The sequence below is a fragment of the Echiichthys vipera genome (genome assembly GCF_963691815.1).
Source record: "Echiichthys vipera genome assembly, chromosome: 7".
NCBI lineage: Eukaryota > Metazoa > Chordata > Actinopteri > Perciformes > Trachinidae > Echiichthys > Echiichthys vipera.
This window is the reverse complement of record NC_139832.1, coordinates 12322832-12339723: the sequence shown is the minus strand read 5'-3', so window position 1 is coordinate 12339723 and position 16892 is coordinate 12322832. Positions and strand designations below refer to the sequence as shown.

Here is a 16892-nt window from a genome sequence, read left to right as displayed (position 1 = left end):
TGACAAGGATAACATTAACACAACTAACATGTATACAGTTCAAACCCATGGATAAATAAAACAATAAACTCACACAGTGAGTCCATTCAAGTGTGCTGTGACTTAACAGGGAAACTGCTTTCACTTAAGGAAACAGAGATGGGGCGGCAGCTCTGTGGGACAAAAAGATGAAAAAAACAACCAACCTCTCACAGTCCAAGGAGTCAAAAGGGAAAAAAAAGAGCAGGGGTCCAGGAGGAGATTTGCATGGCAGCCTCTCCTCGGACCAACAGAGGTCCAGGTTTGCAGACGTCACTGGTCGAGGATCTTTGTTTTCTCTCCACCTCTCGGTGGAGGAATACAAGTTTATCATCTAGCCTGGGACGGGACGGTCTCTTCTGCCGCTCCTCTCCTCCATCTGTCGGCTTGCTCTGGGCTATTTCTCCTGTATGGTGGATATCCTGCTCAATACTTCTTTCTTGGATGATATGGGGGATCATTCAAAAAGTAAGTCATTCCTCTTTCTACTCATGTATTGTAATTCAGGGTTTTATTGTAAGTTTTTTTTATTTCCTTTTTAATAAATTCCCGGCGTGTAGTCGGAATTGAATTTGATGATTGCTCGATTAATTTCGACATTTGCAGAAGAAAAAAAACTCTACCTAATACATGATCAACGGATCTGTACCAACGGAAAAATCACTATAATATTCTTATAATAGCATATCCTTATAGAAATGTATATTGTACAGTGGAGCTCCTGCGTTTAAAGACACTTGCCGTAGGTTACTTGGTGCACATTTTTAGCTGCTGTGGCCTCATTACGATCATTCTTTAATGTTCCTGGAAGGACCCGCATGTTTGTTGTGATACGCGCGCAAGATTTTCTCTCATTCAGGTGAAGAAGGGGTGAAAGGGGATTTAACAGGGATGTCATGGGGATTAAAAGAGCGCGCGCAGTGTTGAATTAATGCATTCCCCTCCTCAAACAGAGAAGTCGGGAATCGCAATGTGTGTGGGCTGTGGAAGTCAGATACACGACCAGTACATCCTGAGAGTCTCCCCCGACTTGGAATGGCATGCAGCCTGCCTCAAGTGTGCAGAGTGCAGCCAGTACCTGGACGAGACCTGCACTTGCTTCGTCCGAGACGGAAAAACTTACTGTAAAAGAGATTATGCAAGGTAGGAGTGCAACAGAGTTTTCAGGATTTTTTACCCTCCTAAATTTCAGAGGCCATGTGTTGTGCTTTTGATAAGAAAGTACGGGGTGCAACTGTGATTAGATCAGATAAAATTCGATAGGCTACTATCAGTTTCAATGGCAAGTGTGCAAATGAAAGTGCGCAAAATTGTGCATCAATAACTACAGGTCATTAGAGCCACAGTGCCACTGCACGCGACCAATACACTCTCCGTGCTCCCTTTCAGGTTGTTTGGCATCAAATGTGCAAAGTGTAACATGGGCTTCTGCAGCAGCGATCTGGTGATGAGAGCTCGGGACAATGTGTATCACATGGAGTGTTTTCGGTGCTCGGTTTGCAGTCGTCACCTCCTGCCGGGGGACGAGTTCTCTCTGCGGGACGACGAGCTGCTGTGTCGGGCGGATCACGGCTTGCTGGTGGAGCGGGCCTCTGCAGGGAGCCCGCTCAGCCCGGGGAACATTCACACCAGACCGCTGCACATCTCAGGTAGGCAAACGGCTTCTTTATGAACCTATAGAAACTAACACGGTACACTAGGAAATTATCTGGATAGGCCTAAAATTGTGCATTCTATTACTAGCATATATCTATGATTATTATTATTATTATTATTATTATTATTATTATTATTATTATTATTATTATTATTATTATTATTATTATCAGCAGTAGAAGTAATATTGGTATTAATATTATACGCCTCTTTCTTGCGAAGGTTTTGTTATTTATGAGGCAAAATCTTGACAAAGTCGACTGAATAATAATATTTGTGTAGGCTTATACATGTCAATATAATTTACAATTTTATTGTATAACAGGCCTGTAAATCTACAGTGCAATTACCTCACAACAGCCTGATAATATTTGTATTTACAGTTAATATATTTTCATAAACTGCATAGGGCTATAATTCCATTTGTTGCTTTAATTATTATATATTTAATTCAAGTTTACTACAGTTAATTTCTTGGGAGTAAACTAGTCGTTTTTCTATTTAAATTTAAGTTTCTAATTATATTTTTCCTTTTCATCAGAACCGGTTTCAGTTCGGCATCCTCCTCATCACCGGAACCACGTCCACAAGCAGTCCGAGAAGACCACTCGCATCCGCACGGTGCTGAACGAGAAGCAGCTCCACACCCTGCGGACCTGCTACAACGCCAACCCGCGACCGGACGCTCTGATGAAGGAGCAGCTGGTGGAGATGACCGGCCTGAGCCCCAGGGTGATCCGCGTCTGGTTTCAGAACAAGCGCTGCAAAGACAAGAAGAGGTCCATCCTGATGAAGCAGCTTCAATCACAGCAACACAGTGACAAAACCGTGAGTGATGTTATGGATTTTGTTTTTATATTTTCATAGTAGCCTATAACTGAAAAGAAGTGCATTATTATATTAGGTCTACACGTTTACCCTTTCACAACCCCAATGTGGCAACACCTGGTTACTAGGCAGATGTTTGTCAGTGTTGCTCAACATATATGTGAATATATGTGAATAATTCCTCCTCTGGTTTAAAAAAGAAAAGAAAAGGAAAACTCAACAAAAGTTGTAAATGCTCAGACAACAAATAAGGTAATTGTCCGATATTATTGCCCCCTTTGCTCGATAAGATAAAGATATCAATAATTAAATGGGAATAATGCTGGAGAAAAAAAACTGAAATCGAAGCAAATTTAGTTTGATATTGTAAGTGTTAAGTGCTGATAAAATAAACACCATTTAGACAATGATAATTATGATTTTTCTCAAATCGCTCAACAACACTCAAGAAACAGGAACCAGAACAACTGCTTTTTTAATTTTCCTATAATTCTGCATCAGTTAAATTTTTCATAAATCACAAAATAATTGTAAATTAAATAACTGATCTGGATATTTTTTCTATTGAAAAATAAATAATTTCATTTTTTTTGCAGAGCAGACCACATGAAACACACTTTATCCTATAACTATTGCAGAATTTCATTTAGGTTAAGTAACAGGCTCATCTAGATTTAGTGCATAGTTAAAGATCACAAGTTCGGGCTTTTTCTGCATTGTGTTTGTTTGTTGTGGTGCAAAATTGGCTGTTGGTTCCCTCATAATGACAAAAAATAAGATGTTTATGCATCTCTGCATCGTGTGGCTGAACAGCATAATATCTTTTATCCTGAAGTGACTTTATAATATTAAATCTACATCACTGGCCAATATTTGGGGTGTACTGAGTGTTTTCGTTCCTCCTGCAGAATCTGCAGGGCCTGACAGGCACACCTCTGGTGGCAGGCAGTCCTATCCGGCACGACAACACCGTGCAAGGGAATCCTGTGGAGGTGCAAACTTACCAGCCACCGTGGAAAACCCTCAGCGACTTCGCCCTGCAGAGCGACCTGGACCAGCCCGCCTTCCAACAGCTGGTAGGATTACAATCAAATCATTTATTCAATACATAACATTAAAGATGAATTAGAAAATAGCCTAATACGAAGTGACTGCTGTAGAGAAATAAAGGAAAGGGAAAGAGACTCATTTGTTAAACTTCAATTAGCCTATAATAAAGAATAATGCAGGCACACAGATTAAGATAATGTTAGTGATGTTAGATAATGCTAATTAATGCACACTTTGCAACGATGATCACGATGATAATGAAAAACAAACAACGATTTTATCTAGTAATATTGATGTCTCAAGTGGTGCAAACAAGCTGCATTTTTGCGCCAATTCTCTCAACCTTGTGCAGGCCCCCACGTGGGATCACTTGATATGCCGATGTGGTCTCGTGAGAAGGGATTTGTTATCGTATGTGTTTTAATAGATAGTCCTGATAAAACAAATGATTTTGAGATCCATCTGGAGCTCCCACATATGGCCCTGGTCATGAGCACATCCACATGTTGACATCTCGTGAGAAGTTTGACAGCAGCAGAAACAATCTGTTAAAAAACACATCCATCTTAAACTCGTTTTTTCTTGTTGTTGGTGTCGGTCTGACTCCTTCTGTTTCTTCCCGCAGGTGTCTTTCTCTGAGTCGGGCTCTCTGGGCAACTCCTCGGGAAGTGATGTGACCTCCCTTTCGTCTCAGTTACCGGACACACCGAACAGCATGGTGCCGAGTCCCGTCGACACGTGAAGAGGCCTCGAGGTCACCTGGAGCCCCTGAGTGCGCGCACGCGTCCTCTGCAGGGGACGCGCAGAGACCTCGGTGACATTCAATCAGAGAAACCCGTATAAAAGGACCAGGATGGATTATGCTCTATGATACATTCAGGTACCAACTGGAGGGTTGGAGGTCTGACTATTCCCTTTACATTTAGGCATTTTAACTCACTGTATTGCTCAAGGACACTTCGGCAGGACACACAGCTGTTGATGGACATTATGGACTTCTAGCATGGGACCTATACCATGATGCCAATGCCTGAACTGGCCGTAACGTGGTGAAGATATAACGGGATTCAAACACGTGAGGCTGTATTGGACGTCCTGGAGGTTACAGTATATCAGGAATCCAGAATACAACCTGTGTAGATGTGCATGATTTGTAAGTTTCAATATCGACTCTTGTAAATTAATGGAACCGATGAGATGCGCATTGTTCGCGTTTTCTCCAGAAATATAAGTTATTATTATTTATTATGAGGACAGACATAGACGAACTTATCAATAAAACCATAGTTCTAACTGATTACTGCATGCAAATTCCATTTGTTCCGTAAAACTTGAGAAGATTTTTTATTATTATCATTATAGTCGGCAAACTAAATCCGTTTTAAAGGTCAATGGACACGCATCTGCTGCTTATAATGCTTGACATTGTTTGAAGTGGGGGTTAGAGCTGAAAGAGACATAATTCAACCCTTTATAATAGCAGGATCAAATAAATACTTAAACATACACGTTTGGGCTATCAGAAATGGAATTTAAGCGTTAGACTACAAATATATATTGCCCACATTTTTAGGTTCATTTCTGCCAGTAAGCTGTGAGCTTCAGTGCCCAAAGCCCTGAGGTTGCAGCCTAGAAGCCCTGCTTATATTTAGGCCTGCTCAATTTCTGAGCCAAGGAGATCAGTGACTGATGGCTGTCAAGATATTATTAAGCATTTGACCACGTGTCATTCGGTCACTGAATCAGGCACAATAGGCTGAGGCCTGTTTAACGCACCTCCACCTCTTTTTCTTTTAAATCATGGCATCCAAAATAGCCCGGGCCTATATTTATAGAAAATGTTTTACACTGCCTTGTTCTCGTCACAGTGATGAAACGATAAAAATAGGTCTTATTTAGACAAATGTTACAGTGCCATACCAACCTGAGGCCCGTGGTTACAAGTCTAGACAGAGGACAGGCAGCGGCGGCCGCTTATCTGCATCTGGCATCACCTGCCAAGGATACACTGAATGGACCCAAAACAAAACGCGCAGCAGCGCTGAGGGGACTCCCAGCCTGCGGACGCATCCTGGCGTGTTTTCAGTTTATTTTCATTCCAGTAGGAATCCCGAACGGCAAATAGCCGCTGGACAAGAGAGCATACAGGTCAAGACGGGACTGACACACTACACCTCAACAATTTGTTGGGGAGGATCGCCTTTTATCAGTGAAGGAAGTGGTGTCGTGTTGAAATTTAAAATCCCGTTAAATCTTTAAGACATTCTAAATCTTTTAACTGCGAGCACGACGCAAAATAATTAAGAACATTTTAAGTAGCAAGATACTCTACAGGGCTATCTAATGAGAAGCATAACCCCTTCCAAAGAAGAGTTTATATGCTCAGTATTTCATCTAAAATAAGTACACACGCTGTCCGAATTTGATAAGTAATATGTTAGGACTTTTAATAATAAACAGCTCCCAAATGTTCAATGTCAACACAGCCTTCAAACTAAAACTGGACAAGCTGAATGAATGCCTATGGGGTTTCACACTGTGGAAAATGAAAAGGCAGTTTTGTAAATGTCAGTTTTCCCCCTTTCTCAACTAAGTTCTGATAGCTTGTAATGCCATTAAGGCTGTAGGGATTGGCCACGGACCCATGGTTCTAGTTTATCATCAATATGGGTGTAAATGTACATTTCGGATAAGTTCCTATATAGTCATCTTTCTCTGAGTTTCAATAATGCACTTGGTTGTCTCTAAAGTCTCATTTGCCTGTCGAATCGCAGGCCAAATTAGGGCATCTTAATTATTCAAGTTAACCAGCAGAAATACAAGACTCAAGTGATGATGTTTGTTATATCATAGTCATGACATCAATTTAACTCTGTACAGTTCACACAGAATACAACTCAACAACATCTTACTGTAATTACTTTATTTAACATGATAAAAGGTGAATAACTCAATAAATTATATTAATTTGTAAATGACTCTTAAACATGAGAGAGAGAGAGAGCTACAGTGAGAGAGACAGAGAGACAGAGAGAGAGAGAGAGAGAGACAGAGAGAGAGAGAGAGAGAGAGAGAGAGACAGAGAGAGAGAGAGAGAGAGAGACAGAGAGAGAGAGAGAGAGACAGAGAGAGAGAGAGAGAGAGAGAGACAGAGACAGAGAGACAGAACAGAAAAAGACATGAACTTGAAAAATATAACTCTTCCACAAGTTTAAATTCAAGGCAGGTCGTGTCATGTAACTTGCATCATGTAGACAAGAAATAACATTTCGACCATTCACATTCAAAAAATGAGACAAATACAATAAATTAACAGAAACAGTATTGATGAAAATACTTGGCAAGTTATAAATTACAGTATAAGTAAATGTTTCACTGCTTTGGAAACAGATCCAGTTCTATCTACAACAGGAACAAATACAGAAACAAACGCCTTGTTAACACATTAAATGGAATAGTGCCTGTGTTCTAACTGCAACGAACAAACAAGACATTTTGTGCAAATTCCTCATAAACATCGATCTGATTTCAAATAAATCAAAACAGATACCCCAACATAGGATAAGGTGTCACAATCTTTACATTTGACAAAATCTGAATTACATATTTGCTAGTGTGCAGACTTTAAGTCAGGAAAGAAAAAACTGCCACATCTCATGTTTCTCTTGAAGTGTTTATACTGTGCTTATCCATTCTGAGGACAGTGTGAAACTCCATCACTCTTCCTGCTTCTTGAGAAAAAACTGCAGCGCTGAGTCCCACTGATCTCTTGGAAAGCGGTTAGACAACTCGCAATAATCCAGCAGCTGGGAAACTTTGCACAGACACAAAAAAACAACTACATTATACTGGATGTTCAACCGAAACCCTTTAACATTTAGCAAATATCAAAATGTCATCAAAACACGTCCAACATTTGCTGAGAGGAATTCTTCACAACAAATGTATTTATGTCTCAATACTTAAGTACAATAAAAATATGATTGGAATTAAACAGAGAACCTATATGTGAAAAATATTTTTTTTAACATGAGTAAACTCCTTTTTAAAATTCTTAAAATGTCTTTATAGAATTAAAAATCAATACAGTGTTTGTTATGAATTTGAAACATTTAACCAGAATAACTTACCTGCATGCTTTACTTTGTTGTCTGAGTCTTTCTCATTAGCAGCACAGTCCTAGGAGAATTGATAAGGAGCATTAGAGCCTACTACTATAACAGTGTGCTGCAGGTACTAGTAGTGTTGAGTGTACAATGTCACCTTTCACATCTTATTTTAAGTGAAGCTTCCAGTCAAAAAAACATGAAAACATAAAAATATTAAGCAAAATGTAAAGATGCTACGTCTAAATGTTTTCAGTCTAACAGGTGATGAGGAATCCTCCTGGATCAAACTGCTTCAATCCGAGGAATGTTCTTGAGGTTAACTCAACAATGAGGGCAGCGGGGCAAGACACCATGCATTATTGCTTTGTTTGAAAGAAATGACAATAGCTTGTCTTCCTTTGAATGGAAGTTAATCGGTGTCTAAACAGTGGTGGTTGCAGAGTGGTGAGGGCTGGGTTGTCAGAGGAAGATGAAGGAGACAATCTGTTTACTGGGAGTTGAACCAGTGGCAGGTAAATCCACTGTGAAGGAAGCCATTTATCTTTGTAAAAGCCTGCCTGTTACAGATTCACCGGGGCCGGATGAGCAACTGTTAATCAGCCTATACAGAGAGCTTTCCTTCTGATGTGAAAGAAATTTTATCTTAGATTTCGGCATGAAACTGTCAAACCAAAGAGGATGTTTTTGATTATTAGTAAGTCTTTAAATATATATATATTCCACATTGATCTTTTTTATAACCATTGTGTTGATTTTTCTGTCTTGGATAATTCAACCATTGAATTGTTCAGTTATGGTACATCTGCGTGTAAAATAAGTATAATAATCTATTTATACGCTTACACACACTGCATGTGTGATCTTGTTCTCATATTTACCTGAATGAATGTAGCCAGCAGCACACAGCTCATCTCCTGCTGCAGGATGACCTTGTTTTGGGAGTTGTTGTAGCAGGCCGAGATGAGGGAGGGGAAAAGTACTCTGATGAGGCGCGGGTGGCTGAAGTACTGGAAGGGCAGCTGACACAGTTTCTGCAGCACGCTGGGCTGGCGGCCAGACTGCACTATCACCTGGAACACACAGGGAGCAGGGCCCGTCAGTCACTAAGCCAGTCAGTGGCACTGCTGGTTGTAAATCGCCTCCCTGTGTCCCTCCCACATGTAAATCTGCCACTAAAACAACACACAAACAGCCATTAGGAGGAGACCTGGGAGGCACAGTCTCCCACCATGCAATTATGGGCTATAAAACACAATGATGGGATGTTTTGTTCTTCCTTTGTACCAACAGCAACAGGGGAGCTGCTGTAACATAAGTGGGAAATGTGAACTGATGTCATTATCAGCGGTTAAAACTTCACTTTCAAGTTGTGCGTTAAGCTCTTTGAACAACACCAAAGCACAGAATCAGTGCACAAGCTTGTTACCGCCCCGTAGGAGTGAAGCTCAGGTTAAGAGGGCATTCATAGTGCAACAGGGGGAATAATGGGGTGGGGTGGCGGGTGAAAGGCAGGGTGAGAAAACGTCCACCAGCAGTGTGGCCACCCCCACTTTAAGAAATGAGCAATACCATTAATGGTATTTTCACCCTGCCGACATCCTGCTCTCCATCACAGCCCGTCAATCACACCGTCACATCCGGGCCACCAGTATTAAAACCAAATCACTCCCAGGCTCATTTGATTAGAAAGGGGACTGCTGCAAAGGAAGGGGTCCCGGCCTAATGCTCTGGTCATCTCCCCTGAGCCTGGGAAGACCCCTCTGAGAGGCAGGGGGTCAGCATGCTAAATCCTGGGTGGAAAAAAAGGCTGCACTACTTTACAGGTACAGACTACGAGACTGGGGGCTCATTGCCAATGGAAACCAGAAGGGCAAGGTGAGATCCCTAAGTCATGGTGACATAAATTCACAAGATTTACAAGATTTTAAAAATACACTCTCTAATACTCTTCCAGTGCCTTCTCCTTTGATAATGCACTCCAAGTCTGAGCAGCAGGATAAACAAAGCGATAATTCATTGCTTTTATCAGTTCAAGGTGAAGCTTCTCAGAGCGGCCCTCTACAGCGGTGTTCAAAGGGACACAAAACAGTGCCATTTCCTATCGTCCTTTGTTTAAAGGATCCATATGGACAGGTCAAACAATCGGAACTTTAATGCATTACAAATACTTAAAAATGTGGAGAGCACCAAATTTGTCAAGTGTTAATTCTTGAAGATAAGATAACACATCATTTATGCTCTGGTGTGTTTTACAGAGTGCAGTATTAAATTAAATAATAGTCTGGATTACATTACAAAAATCTCAACCATGTTGTAAGTGTGCGCGTAACTGTGGAAGAACAAAATCTCCACACTTTCTCAGACTCAAAAATAGTTTTTCACAAAGGAATGTGGGACTTGGACAAAGTCATCCACTGACAGAAGCAGAAAAAAACCCCCAGCAAGCTCTGGTTGTTTTCAAAAGTAGAGCTGCTTATTTTCATTGCGTGTAGTTTTAGCATTTTCATGCTACTTTTCACTAAATCTTACATCATCATATTTATCTTGTCTGTTGCAACACTGCCCAAGATAAACTGGCATTGTCGGGGTCATAAATATATCCAGCGGAATTCATTAGAAAGCCAAAACCATGATTCTGCAAAAGCCAAAGAATCTATCCATTGTAGGGTTTTAATACACAATATTTATGGTTTAGGTATCATAATTTAACACCACAGCCAGTGTCGGATGTTTGAGCTGGGGCTCTGAGAAGATCCAACCCACAAATCACCCAGCGATCTCATAATCCTCCACAACGCACAGTTCCATCTTCAGCTGCCTAAACAAATTGTCCACCCTCAAGTGCCTGACGCAGAAAGACATAAAACAAAACCTGGTGGCAGTAAGAGTATGGAGGTTACAAAGAAACCAAGTCCCCTGCCAACTTTCCACGCCTCTACCAGGTGAAGAGCAACACCAGAACCCGGAATGGTTTCCAACGAGAGATTATGTCGTAGCGTTACCTCTCCCAGCTCAGCTGAAGTATCTGCAGCTCAAAGCCTGACATCATAAAACTAACAACAAGCATCTGAACCCATGCATCTGGCTCGCGTATAACGCAGACCCAGTAAAAACTCAAGTGTCTTGGCTGCTCTGTTCTTTCTTAAGTTCAGAGACCTGGCATTTTCAAACAGCGCCGAGTTTTATGACGCCTCCATTACATAACTTCCTCACTGTCCACAATGACAACAAAGAGTGTGTAAAGTTAATGTTCTGAAACGCAAACAAATTCTTGGGAAAACCCAGTGTTGAAGTGGAAACCAAAGTTAAAGCGCATTTAAGAACGTAGAGGAAAAAGAGGAGGCAGTCATCATCCTGCCGTGCAATAAAGCATAAATCTAAAAACAGCATAGTTAGCCTGTACGCATGAGACTAAAGCAGCATTGCTGGACAAGGGAAAGAGATATTTTGTTCAATTGCACAAATCTAATAATACATGTGTAGAAGAATCTTCATTCATCGTAGTGTCTAGACAGCCTGAACACCTCAGGAAGAACCAGTGAGGGCCATATATCTGACACTTGAATCCACAATACAAGCCAGATCCACCAGAATGGAACTGCCTTACTGATAAGAGAAGCAGCACAGCATACACCACAAAACAGAGTCAAATAAGTGTTTAGTGCCTCTTTACAACATTTACAATGGCTGATTGAGACGTGCACAGGACGCTGTATAAATTACCTTTGGACAACTGAATGCTAGCGACGCAGACATTGACATAGACACTCCAACTTGACTTTTAAGGTAATTGCCTGTTGTTTTAAAATCCCGTAAAAAAGAAACTGCCGTTTACACAATGAAGCTTAATAACTCTTTATTTATCTCTATGAGCTGACGCTGTCATTACATCCCAGATCTTTACTGCTGATAATTCTGCTCTGAAACCAACCTGACGACAGTGTTGGAGACAAATGGAAACTCCTCACTGAAAGGTTCTGCAGGGATAAAAATGTCCTCAGCTTCACTTAAAGTCAGTTGGACCTGCGCTCACCCTTGAAGCGGAGTGTAAATCATCTACCGAGCTAACAATCAGGCCCTCTCCTGCCAGTCAGTTGAGAGTGTGTCTGTCTGTGTTATTCTGCCTCTGTTTACTTTGCTGGGTGATACAGAGGGTGCATTCCCCCCGTTCTGGCTCCCTATGGTCTGCATGAGCTGCACTTACCCTGGAGGCAATGAGGGCTTGGTTGTCTTGGCTGTAATGGACTGCTGAAGGGAGCGTTTCAACATCAGGTTAACAGGAATTACAGGCCTAAAGCTTGGCTTGGGCCTGCGGGGCAGAGGAAACGCCCTCGTAGAGAATGGGAAGAAGAGGAATGACCCCGCAGATAAGGCTGCACATCCCACACACATCTCCAGAGCTCAGTCTAGAGGTGATCCATAGCTCATTTGATGCTTACAGGTATAATGAAAACAGTTTACGAAATATAAGCACAGAGGAGTCAGGTAATCTCAGGAGCCAGTGCAGGGAAAAGATCTCATTACAATTCTAAAACGTCCATACGCTACCTGAAATTAGACCTGCTTCTGTGTGTGTGTGTGTGTGTGTAGCTCACTCTGCTTGCGTGTGTGTGGCCATTTTCAACGTTTTCTTAAGATTTCCACACTTAAATTGCTTGTCTTTCTAAAAAGCAAGCAGGAATCAGGTGGGTTAGCATGTCAACAGTTTACAATTACAGTCTCGTCAGTTCAAAGATTCAACAGATCAACACCACGGATGATTCACAAATGAATCACTGTATTCAAAGACAAGGGGATTACCTGCACACATCTCTTCAGGGAAAAGGGAAGTACAGTTACACGTCAGTTGCAAAATGGGTGTCAATTTTTTTTTGTCAATAAGGCCTCTCCGGACGCACCCAACAGACAATGAAACATATGGCTACATGGCTCGGTGGCCCCCACGATCAGAGACCCACTTGAAAAACACACAAGCCTACATATGTCACTCTCCCAATGGCTTTTTGTCTGACAAGGTGAATTATTCATGCCCCCAGAGCAGAGGGAATACATCTACATATAGTGCTGCTTCAAACTTCTGCTTTTTATGAGCAGCCTTATTTCTAGAGCACACACATATATATATATATATATATATAAACAAAAGCTGGTGTGCCGACAGTGAATCAGCAGTCTCAACGACCGCACAGGCCCCGGGTCGGGCCGCTTTTGTGTTCTGCCAATGCTTACATTAGTTTGAGAAAAGCTCAAGCTGCTCTAAATATTCTCCTTAACGCCATCCATCTTGGTACGGAACTGAATGGACGCATTCCAGGAACTGGACCACTGGCAAAGATCAACTCTGTGTGGAGGTTGTGTGGGATCTTGTTTCTCGACAATATAATATGAATATGTTTTTTTTTTAAACTAAATACTTAACCTGTAAGCGAGGTAAGAAGATATTTTTTCTTATTGGCAAGCCCTGTCTTGTGTAGGACTGACAGATTTTGCATCAAATTAGCAACGTGTTTTTTTTTCTCCACCAAATACAGTCAAGCATGACTGCTCTGGTAAAGTAGCTATGGGTGTACAAAGACGAATCATCTGTCACCCGCTTAATTTAATCATCAGTCCTCATTCAATTATTCAATATAATATGCAAATTGGATCTTCAATGACCAACAGATGCTAATTCTGTAGATCACAATAATTAAATTGCATAGGAGCTGAGAGGAAAGGAAAGCATAGGCTGGAGGAAGATCCTTTAATTAGAAGTGAAACAATCTGGTAAATTAGAATCAGTGATTAGCCTATAAATTGTTGAGACGGCCGTCGACTGCGACCGCGCGGACATAAATGACATATCAGAGGTTTGAGACTGAAGCGGTGGCTGCTGCCTGTGTGGGTCAGGCTTAACATAATCAAAGCCCAGCCAACTGTAGCATGGCTAATCAGGGGCCCGGTAGACGGGCCATGCATGACAGCCAATTACACAGCAGCCAGGTCTGCTCCATCACATCCTGCTCACTTCCAGAGAGCCCCCTAAGTAGTCGTAACACCGGGGCCAGCACGCTGCTCTGCTCTACCAGGAGGGAACAATGGGTCACTCTGTGGTACAATAGACGACACACAGACCAAAAGCAGGAAGGTGCCAAGTCATGAATCTTTGAACAGGTGCTTTTTGTTACAATTACAGAACTACACCCTTTTTCTGACAAATAATACATGAACAGGACAATAGTAAGATGATATTACCAGTCAGCAGACAGCTTTTTACAACTGACAGCATAAAATGTAACATAAATTAGACAATTAGTAGATTGACAGAAAATGTATCTATTACAATTTAAGCAAACTCACTGTGAAGCGTTAAGTAGCTCTGAAACAATAAGTAGATTAATTTATCACTTGGATGGAAAAATATCTTGAAAATCAATTATTTTCCAGCTCCTCAAAATAAGAGGATTTGAGGATGTCAGTCTTTTCAATACATGATTGGAAACTGAATTCTTTTAGGTTTTAGACTGTTGATGGATAAAACTAGCTACTTGTAGACAACAGCTGGAGTTAAGGGCAATTAAAATTGACATTTTCCGCCATTTCCCAAAAATTCTTGGACAAAATTTAAAAAACAATAACAGTCACAAATGTAAACACTCAATATTTGGAGGTAGCATCTCAGAATCAGAAATACTTTAATAATCCCAGGGGGAAATTATTTAAATATATATATATATATATATATATATTTGTCTATTTCTCAGGCAAGAAATTATTATTTTTTAAATGTTAATGTATGTATGTATATATATAATTTCTGAGTACATTAACATTTAAAATAATAATAATAATTTCTTGCCTGAGAAAAAGACAAATAAAAACCACCACTATTGGTAATTAAGAAGGGAATTTGTCTTAGCATATCGTATCTGAATATAATGATGAATTAATCAATTAATCAACAAAAAATAGTGGATTGATTAACAACAAAGTAAGTACAGCTATAATTGTAATAGAAAATACTAATAAGATGTATCAATATTTAGAGTAGTTTGGTTTTCTTAAACTGAAAAAAAAAAAAAAAAGCAAAATTCAAGCAATTTCTTTAAAGCAATTTCTGTGCAGTCAGTGCAGGTTCAAGTTGGTTTACCTGGTTGTCCGGGTGGTTAACGGTAAAGTATCCCACACAGATGATGACTTCGTGCAGCAGCTCATCAGAGGAATGCTGGGTACAGTACCAGAGCAGGGAGCTGACGATGTGTCGGAAAGCTAGAGACAGGCCCTCAGCTCCTAGAACAGACTGACAGGTCACAGACAAAACATGTTAGTATGTTTTACAGTATATCAAGCATAAATTGTCTTTGATTGTGATTACAAAGCGCTCAACACAATGACAATACAAAGTAATGGATGACTATATGTTTTGCTGGATGGAACATACATGGTGTAAGAGTATAAGCAACTTGAGCGGGATCCCACCATAAAACAACCTAATACCGCTCAGAAATTAGATGCTAGAGGCAGTTCACAGACACTATTTATTAAACATGTCAGTGTGATAGAGCACTATAAGATCATCACTATTCCACTGGAAGTTCGGGTGTGTTAGCATTGTAACATCCATAAACGCAACACCTGAGAGGCTAAAGGCTGCTTTCATAACTTTTGCATTCACGCATCATATTCAACTCACTGACCCTTGTAAGCAGCTGTCAAATTGGACTAAAGCAAAATGTTATTTAACAATAAATACATTTAGATAAAAAAAACAAAACCCTCTGCTTGCAAAGGAAAACAGGAAAACCGCTAAGCAGGGAGGGAAAAGGCATCTTTGGTTTGAATGTAAACTTGTGCTCCTTTTTTCACATTTATTTTTGAGGATCACAGAGTTGTCGCTGCATATTCTGCCAAAGTGCAACCACTGCAAAACCCAGTTATTTATACTGCACTAAACCCTTCTGAAATTCCTCTCTAAACATATTATTGGGCGCTGATGCGGCAGCAGAGAGCATTAACGGCCTGAATTCTGATCAGCCATCTACCGCTACACATATTAGCCGGTGCTGTGCGGGTAATGTAAAACACAAGGTGATTACAACACCCCCCTACCCCGTCAAAAAAAGAAACATTATTTAAAATGTTCGTAAAACTCCGGCAGTGCAATGCTTTCATTTCCAGCTGTTTTGAGTTGCCTGAACATGGCGGGCCGGTGAGAGGAAGCCGCTTCAAAGTCATTACCAAAAGACATTAAGATAATTAACAGCATTCTCGCTCGCTCTCGTGCCTTTCCGTCTATGTGGTGACTTAACACAGTGAAGCTGTCGCCCTCTCCTCCTCTGGGTGGGTAATGTACGGCCCTGCATACAGTGATAATCACTCGTGCCCCATTCTAACTGTTAAGCCAACAGGCTCTATTCAACCCCAACAACTGACCTAGGGTCAGAGGGCACCTGTGTTTATGTCCACAGGTCAGCTTTGTCCTGAGGAGAGTAACTCTAATCTAATGGCTCTTAACAAAAGAACTAGCAGCAATCTGATCAGTTATACAGATTTATTACATCCAGAAAGGATCATTTTAATATTTGCAGGCATTTCTATGACTTATATGGTATGGGACATGTCATTATTCTTTCTACTGTTTATTCAAATACCAGTTAGTTAATGCTCAGGGAACAGCTATTCCTCCAACAAACCCATGTACTGTGAATGTCCTTTAAAATATGCATGTTATAATAACGTATCTACAATACAGAAGCTGTAAGAAACATCAGATGCAGAACTGTGAAGAAAAGAAAAAAAATACTGTATATCGAACCCTTTTGTCAGTAGTAAAAACAATCTCCTTGACCTTTAAGGATTTTTTTATATGTGAAAACTGAAAACAGAATATATTTTGGATAATACCTGGAAGGCGGAGAGGTCAAGCAGGGCAAAACTGTTGAGGAAGCGGATGCCTTGCAAAGCCACCTGGATGACCCCGGGGCCGTAGGGTTCCTGACTCTGGGAAGAAGACTCTGGCGAGAAACTGTGCAGCAGGATACAATACAGAGTGTGCACCACTCCCACCAGGTCTGTGGACTGCAGCAGCGCCGTCAATCCAGTCGGGTCCTGGCGTTTATTGTCAAATATACTGGGAGCGCTGAAGAGAAGAAGAGTGCAAATGTGTGGTGGGGAAAGGAAAAAAAAAAAGTGTTCATTACCAAAACAGATAAAAAAAAAAAAAAAGAGGTTGTAAGCATATAACAGTCAAGC

At 40.8% G+C, this 16892-nt stretch overlaps 2 protein-coding genes across 3 annotated transcripts in view; one reads left to right on the top strand and one right to left on the bottom strand.

Annotated features, from left to right (window-relative positions):
• Positions 1-246: 246 nt before the first annotated feature.
• On the top strand, positions 247-4315 carry isl2a (ISL LIM homeobox 2a; the record flags this gene model as incomplete). The annotated part of the gene is given in 7 exon segments (XM_083916218.1): positions 247-415; positions 418-486; positions 972-1161; positions 1408-1667; positions 2216-2502; positions 3411-3578; positions 4178-4315. Coding segments are annotated over 7 exon segments (1260 nt in total). The 3' UTR covers positions 4295-4315.
• A 2222-nt stretch (positions 4316-6537) lies between these two features.
• Positions 6538-16892, bottom strand: part of scaper (S-phase cyclin A-associated protein in the ER) — a 59659-nt gene continuing 49304 nt past the window's right edge. For both annotated transcript variants that reach the window (XM_083916026.1, XM_083916027.1), the window contains exons 27-31: positions 16545-16779; positions 14791-14940; positions 8540-8731; positions 7683-7731; positions 6538-7366 (exon numbers count right to left, since the gene is read on the bottom strand). In XM_083916026.1, the coding sequence (XP_083772152.1) occupies positions 7269-7366; positions 7683-7731; positions 8540-8731; positions 14791-14940; positions 16545-16779 (724 nt within the window). In that variant the 3' untranslated portion in view covers positions 6538-7268. The remainder of the gene's footprint in view (positions 7367-7682; positions 7732-8539; positions 8732-14790; positions 14941-16544; positions 16780-16892) is intronic.